Consider the following 8,051-nt stretch of genomic DNA (forward strand, 5'->3'; position numbering starts at 1 on the left):
TATTGCGAGATTTGAGGCACGTCCTTAGCCGAGTTGAACAACTCGGGAGGGAAGTCTGTTGCGAGATTTTTCAAGGCACGTCCTTGGCCGAGTTGAACAACTCGGGAGGGAAGCCTGTTGCGAGATTTTTCAAGGCACGTCCTTGGCCGAGTTGAACAACTCGGGAGGGAAGCCTGTTGCGAGATTTTTCAGCTGTTAGGAATTGATAAACTAACAATAGAATGGAAGAACTGATGAAATTTTATTACTGGGTGCCTCGTTAAAAACCTTGTCGGCCAAAACCCCTTTTCACTTTTTTATAAGGGGAGAAAAGACCGATCAAGGAAAAGAGTACACCCGCTGTTTACACAAAGTCTTTTTACAATGTATACTAGCTATAATATGTCTTCAGATGAGAAGCGTTCCATGTTCTGGGAATGATCTTGCCCGAAAGTTCTTCCAATTTGTATGCCCCGTTTTCTAAACTGTGTCGGACCCGAAATGGGCCATCCCAATTAGCAGCCAACTTGCCTTCTTTTGAATTGCGTCTTGCCGTTCCTTGCACTCTCCATACCAAGTCGCCCTCCTTGAAACTTCTCTTGATAAGGTTGGAGTTAAACCTACGAGCCATCCTCTGTTTGCAAGTTTCTGCTATGATCTCGGCTCGAACACGTACTTCATCGACCATATCAACTTCAGCTCGAAGAGAAATATCATTAGTGTTTTCTTGAAAATATTGTCGCCGAAAAGATGGTTCGCCCACCTCAACAGGTACCATGGCATCTGTGCCATACGTAAGCCAAAAGGGTGTTTCTTTAGTTGTGGACTGAGGTGTACACCAGTACGCCCATAAAACTTCTAATAACTCCTCTGCCCAAGCTCCTTTAGCGTCTCCCAATCGTTTCTTTAATTCTCCAAGGATTACTTTGTTTGCTGCTTCGGCTTGTCCATTGGCTTGCGGGTGTTCGACCGAGGTGAACCTATGCTTGATATCGAGATCCTGAATGAACCGATTAAGTTTTTGATCGGTGAACTGCAAACCATTGACAGTGACAAGTGCATATGGAATGCCAAAACGGGTGATGATGTTTTTCCATAAAAACTTTTGAACATTGGCTGCTGTGATACTGGCAAGCGGCTCGGCCTCGACCCATTTCGTGAAATAATCTACAGCAACCAACAAAAAATTGCACTGACCCTTGGCGATTGGGAAGGGTCCAAGAATATCCATCCCCCACATTGCAAATGGCCAAGGTGAACTAATGCCATGAAGTTCTTCAGCCGAAGCGTGGATAAGGTTACCATGCCGCTGACACGATACACAATGCTTTACAAACTTTACACAATCTTCCCTGAGAGTAGGCCAATAGTATCCGGCCCGAAGCACTTTAGTTACTAAAGTCCGTCCTCCCGAATGGAAACCACATATCCCTTCATGCATCTCTCTCAATATGTAATTAGCTTGTTCTGCGTCGACGCATTTCAGCAACGGAGCCGAGAATCCTCTTCTATACAAGTCTCCTCCAATCACGACATATCTAGCGGTCTGCGTTCGGAGCTTTTTAGCCACCGTTGGGTCAGATGGTAGGGTACCATGCTCAAGATAATCTATTATCTCAGTGATCCATGTACGAACAGACCCCTCTACTACCAAACATTCAGCAGCTACCACACTTGGCGCTTCAAGATCCAAGTAAAGTGTGGTTCGTAGCTGTCCAGGTTTTCTGGTACTGCTTGCCAACCGAGCCAACTGGTCCGCCCTCGCATTGTGTTCTCTTGGTGTGTGCTTTACGTAAACTTCTTCAAACGTATCGCGCATTTTTTGAAACAAATGGTAGTATTTCAACAAGTTTGCATCTTTGACCTGAAAATTATCATTCACTTGTTCGGCTACAACTTTTGAATCAGTCCAGCACTCCAGTCGGTTAACACCGATCTCTCGTGCAAGCCTTAAGCCAGCCAATAACGCTTCATATTCGGCCTGATTATTTGAAGCCTTGAACGCAAATCGTAATGATTGCTCTAGGATTAATCCTGTTGGTCCCTCCAAAATTATACCTGCTCCACTGCCTTGATTGTTGGAGGAACCATCCACATGTATCGTCCATAAATCGTTGACAAAACAACCCCTCGGCTGCAACTCATTGATAAAGTCCACCAAGCATTGAGACTTGATTGGTCCTCTAGGTTGGAAACAAATGTCGAACTCCGATAACTCAATAGACCAAGCCATCATCCTTCCTGCCAACTCAGATTTACGTAGTACTTTAGCTATTGGGCAATCGGTCCGAACAATAATTTGGTGACTCTGAAAATATTGCCGGAGGCGCCGAGCGGTGTGAACCAGCCCTAGTGCCACTTTTTCCAAGAGCTGGTACCTTGTCTCGGCCTCTTGTAACATACGGCTGACGAAGTAAATGGGCTGTTGTCCTTCCTTTTCTTGAATTAGAACTGTGCTTATTGTATCATTTGACACACACAAGTAAACCACAATTGGTACTTCTGGATCGGGCTTAGAAAGGACTGGTGGGGAACCGAGGCGTTCCTTTAAAGTCTGAAAAGCCTTCTCGCATTCATCGGACCATTCAAACTTGTTTGCTTTTCTCAACAATCTCACCATAGGTTTCGTTATTTCAGCTAAACACGGGAGAAATCGGGATAACGCTGTAAGCCGACCTGCTAGCTGTTGAACTTGTTTAAGGGTCTTAGGGCTTATCATGTTGACGATTGCCATACATTTGTCAGGATTTGCTTCGATTCCCCTGACCGAAAGCATGAAGCCGAGGAACTTTCCTCCGGACACTCCAAACACGCATTTCTCCGGATTGAGCCTCATATCGTACTTGCGCAACTGTTGGAAAATTTCCGAAAGATCCATTGCATGCCGATCAACATTTCTGGATTTTACAACCATGTCATCCACATATACCTCCATATTCTTGCCTATTTGATGTTGAAACACTTTATTCATCAACCTTTGGTACGTTGCCCCTGCATTCTTCAACCCAAACGGCATTACCCGATAGCAGTAATTGGCCGAATCGGTTATGAAGGCTGTCTTTTCCTCGTCGCGGGCATGCATGGGAATTTGGTTGTATCCCGAGTAAGCATCAAGAAAAGTCAACATTTCATGTCCTGAGGCTCCATCAACTAATCGATCTATGTTTGGAAGTGGATAGGCATCCTTAGGGCATGCCTTGTTGAGACTTGTGTAATCAGTGCACATTCTCCACTTTCCATTCGACTTTTTCACCATCACCACATTTGCCAGCCAAGTGGTGTAATGGACCTCCCGAATGAATCTGGCCTCAAGCAACTTGGCAACCTCCGTTTCAACTGCGAGTTTTCTTTCGGTCCCCATTTTTCTTTTACGCTGCGCGATTGGTTTTGCTTCGGCACATACTGATAACTTATGACACATGATTTTTGGGTCTACACCCGGCAGGTCAGAAGGTGTCCATGCAAAGAGATCTTTATTCTCCTTTATAACTTTACATAGGGCCGAGCGATCATTTTCGGAGATTTCGGCACCGATGTACGTAACCTGCTCAGGGTATGAACCTATCTGGAACTGCACTTTTGACTCAATCGGCTCCACCCTTTCTTCATTATTCATTCTAGGATCAAGATCCCATATGGCCTCGTCTACAGTTGCCGAAGCGTTCACAACATGAATTCTGTTTGACTTGGATTTTCTTTCTTCCAACGGCAAAACTCGCAAACTAGCATAATAACATTCTCTCGCCGCCTTCTGATCAGCATGAATTGTGATTACTTTTCCTTGGTCGGATGGAAACTTCATCGCCAAATGTGGTGTTGAAACGATAGCTCCCAATGCATTCAAAGACGGTCTGCCGAGGAGGATATTATATGAGGTACTTGCATCCACCACAATATATTTTACCTGAATTTCTCTGCTTTCCTGTTCGTCAAAACAAAAGTGTGTGAAGAGTTTAATGTAACCCTTGGTACTGACCCTCTCTCCTGCAAAACCAACCAACGGATCGTCATAGGGAAGCAATTCTTTTTCAGAAATGCCCAACTGCTTGAATGTGTTCCAATATATGATATCTGCCGAACTGCCCTGATCAATCAATGTTTTCTTGACGATGCAATTGTGAATTTCTACACTGATGACCATTGGATCGTCTTGCTCTGGGTCAATGCCTTTGAAGTCAGCATCAGTGAAGGTTATTGCTGGCAATCGCCGAGATGACTGTCTATGAACAGTGTTGACCGATCGGATAGCTCGGAGATGTCTCTTTTGGGCCGAAGAAGTTGTGCCCCCGCCCGCAAAGCCACCAGCAATAGTATTGATAACCCTCCTATGCGAAGGTGCCGAGTCATTTTTTCTTTCGCGCGACCTGCTTCTTTCACGTCGAACTCTATCAGAGGTTTTATCAGAACGGTCTTGCCTGTGCCGATCTTGATACCTGGGTTGATATGAACGATTCTGGGATGAACCTGATCGGTCCACAAAGTTATGCAGTTTTCCTTGCTTAATCAAGTCTTCTTATCTTTAAGGGCCGCACATTCATCAGTTGAGTGTCCACGATTCCGATGATACCGACAAGATTTGCTAGTATCTGCCCGTGGTGGAGTGGAAGCCCTCTTCGGAATTGTCAACACTTCAGACGCCAAAGCCTGTTCGAGGACCGCCGCGCGGTTGGCATTAAGCGGAGTGTACTGAGTATACTTCGGACCCCGGATAGGCCGCTCCCGAAGGGATATTTCTTTGCCTCGCCCCCTGTATGATTGTTCTATCGGTTTTTCGGATTTAGTGGACTGCTCGGCTCGGGCGTGATTTCTGAATTCTGCCAACTCCTCCATCTGCATGTACTTATCAGCCCTCCTACGTAAGTCGTTCATGTCCGAAGGAGGCTTTTTACAGATGCTGTTGACGAATGGGCCTGGTTTCAAAGCTGTTGTAAGATGATGTAGCGCCACAGCTGGGTTGAGATCTCTGATTTCCAAAGTAGCCTTGTTGAACCGATCCATAAACGCCCGAAGAGACTCCTTTTTGTCCTGTCTAAGACTAACCAGAGATAAAGACGTTAGACTATGAGGGCGACTCGTCGCAAATTGGATAGTGAATTGTGATGACAATGTGTTGAAGGAATCTATTGAATTGGGTGGGAGACGAGTAAACCAGCTGAGAGCTCTGCCTTTGAGGGACGTAGGAAAGATCCGACACAACGCAGCGTCATCGGTCGTACTCAGAGTTACCTGTGTCAGAAAAACATCTAAATGTTCATCAGGATCAGTAGTACCATCATATTTGTCAATAGGTAAAGCCTTCCTATTTTCCATTAAAGGGAGTTGCATAATGGAGGGAGTAAACGGATGTCGGTGTGATCCGATAGTGGTTATATCTGCAGGACGACCCACAGTAGGTAAGGCCGAAGGGAACCTCTCAGGGGCTACTGCTGAAGCATGAGGAACCGATGTATGGACCGCGTGAGATTGATACGACCCTTGAGTTTGTGTGTTGGTGATATGAGTAGGCTTCCAAGAAGTATCCTGACTCTTCAACGCTTCATTCTCAGCCCTCAAGGCCGAAAGCTCCCTCGCATCTTTTTCTCTCTGTTGTTTCATCAGCTTCATTTCTTGCTTGAGTAGTCGCACTGTTTCGGTGAGGTCTGTTTCATCCACAACCTCCACATGTTCTTCCGCTGGACGGTCTTGTGTGTTCGTTCTCCTAGTTATCGGCATCGTTCTTCTCAGCAAACTTTCAACCAACTTCGTTCGGGCCCCACGGTGGGCGCCAAATGTACCTGTAAAGAGGATACACCAATGATCTTCTTGTATGTTAAGGGCCGAACGTCTTGCTCCGATCCGATGTGAGTAAGGGTTGGTACCTGCAAAAGGCACTCCAACGCTCAAGTCAGGACAAGCACAAATATCGAGAGTAATTAATGAACAGTGACGTTACCTTTTGACCTGAGCTATTTATACTGACGATCGTGGGCCCTGGACCTTATGGGCCCTGTAAAAACTTACCGTATCAGGTAATATTTCTTAATCAGCTAATTAACCTTTAATGGTTTATCAAAGATAATTAATAGAAATAAGCCGAACCAGGTGGCCGATTGGCAATCGGCCACCTGATTCGGTCCCTCGGTAACCGATAAGAGGGTGGCTAAACGCCCCTACCCGTACAATATGTAAAAAAAATTTATAATCTCCTTAATTATAAAATTTTCATAATAATAAAAACTTGTAATAAGTAAGAATTAAAATATAATATACATAAATAAAGACATTAAATAGTAATCTAATATGATTGTTTAAGTATGAGAAAATAAAGAATATTCTATCAAATTTTACAAATTATAAAAAATCTCTAATTTCTAAGACTAAATTACAAAATACAAAAAGATGAATGTCTTAATTATAATTTTTTTTAGCTTAGGAACTTAATTAAAAGTTCTAAAAAAGTTAAGGGTCAAAAGCTATATTAAACTCTAAATAAATTATATATATATATATATATATATTTATTTATTTATATGTTATAAATATTTATATATATAATAACTTATATTTAACATCTCGTTTAAAACCTATAAAATATCAGAATCAACTCTCTGTCATATTTTATTGATGAAAATTAGGCATTTACAAAAGTAATAAATATTTTATGCTAATAATATAATTAATTATCTTAAAAATATCGAGAAGGAGGATATAACCATTAAATAAATAAAAACTGTAATTTTACATTTTATGATAAAAATAAAAATGAATATAAATTATGATGATTTACGTGATGAAAAAAGATTAAAAAAATGAATAATATTGTCTAAACAAATATACAGTATAATGATAGAATGTTGTATAAAGAAAATAAAAATTTAGTATTTTGAAGCGTGGCGTCTCTTCAACAAAGCTTTTCTAGACTAATCGACAACCTAGTGACGCCTTAGTCCTTGTTGCTTACTACAATAGGTTGCTACCTTGCCAAGTTGCCGTCACAGTCCAATTTAATGTTGTCTTGTCCTCCTTCATCTCAAACCCTGTTACTATACCTGAAAGCTGAAAGCAACATCTATGTACACAAAATAGCCTTAATCCTTTTGAGTCGTCCCCATAACCTCGTACGCATTCTCGTCTAGCCTCCTCCATTTTATTCTCACTATCTTCCTATCAGCACAACAAATGCCACTCCATGCTTTGGTCATCTTTTTAAAAGCTAACAAATATATACTAGTAAATGGTTAATTGAAGATATAATTAGCGATGACGAATAATATATATGAAAAAAAATATTGTGATGTATAGAATAGTAGTTATTTTTTCAAAAAAGTAAATAAATAATAAAAGAATGGTTACATGAATAAAATTGGACAAAAGTTCTGTACACAAAAAAAAGTTCAATCAAATAGAAGATTTTTTGTCACATATTTCCTTCATTTTTTTTTTTAAATATTAGTTATTCAAACATAACATTTTACGTATCATTTAAAATTTAAAAATATGTTTTTTTTTATTATTTTATTTTAACTTATCTAGAATAAACCATTATTGTCACTACACTTATATATTATTACTAACAACAGAAAATTTTCATTACTTATGAATAACACACAAATAGTTCTTGAACTCGCAATAAAAATATATGCAATACATATGATAAAACTTGCACCATTAACTATATAATATAAAACTATACATACATATACATATACATAAAAATATATATATATACTCACATACACACATATATAGTGATCCAAAAGACTATAAGAATAATTCTAGGTTCTCAGTCTAGTAACATCTATACAATTTATTACATAATAGTAATCCATCAAAAGAAATTGCAACAAGTCATCCACCAGCATGGTCTCACAACGACTCAACCTGCTTCGAACTAACTTTGTCTTACTCTCATGAAAATCAAGATCATTACAATCCAATCACCAATAAAATATGTAAGGGTAAGTTAGATTTTCAAAAGATATAACATATATAGTATAAAAGCAAAGACAACTACATTAATCACCAACATCAATAGATAAGCCAAAAAAAAAAAAAAAATAAAGCATCATGGTTCACAACAATTCAATGATACA

The 8,051-nt window shown here is 40.5% G+C and overlaps 1 protein-coding gene across 1 annotated transcript; it reads right to left on the bottom strand.

The window, feature by feature from the left end:
• Nucleotides 1-370: 370 nt before the first annotated feature.
• On the bottom strand, nucleotides 371-7,104 carry LOC145958697 (uncharacterized). The gene is made up of 3 exons (XM_083076207.1): nucleotides 6,936-7,104; nucleotides 4,512-5,837; nucleotides 371-4,443 (listed from the first exon to the last, which is right to left on the bottom strand). Exons 1-3 carry the CDS (start codon nucleotides 7,102-7,104, stop codon nucleotides 371-373), a joined length of 5,568 nt encoding a protein of 1,855 aa, XP_082932333.1.
• Nucleotides 7,105-8,051: the final 947 nt, after the last annotated feature.

This window comes from Cajanus cajan, chromosome 6 (assembly GCF_000230855.2).
Source record: "Cajanus cajan strain Asha chromosome 6, NIPB_CcT2T_4, whole genome shotgun sequence".
In the NCBI taxonomy this organism is placed as follows: domain Eukaryota; kingdom Viridiplantae; phylum Streptophyta; class Magnoliopsida; order Fabales; family Fabaceae; genus Cajanus; species Cajanus cajan.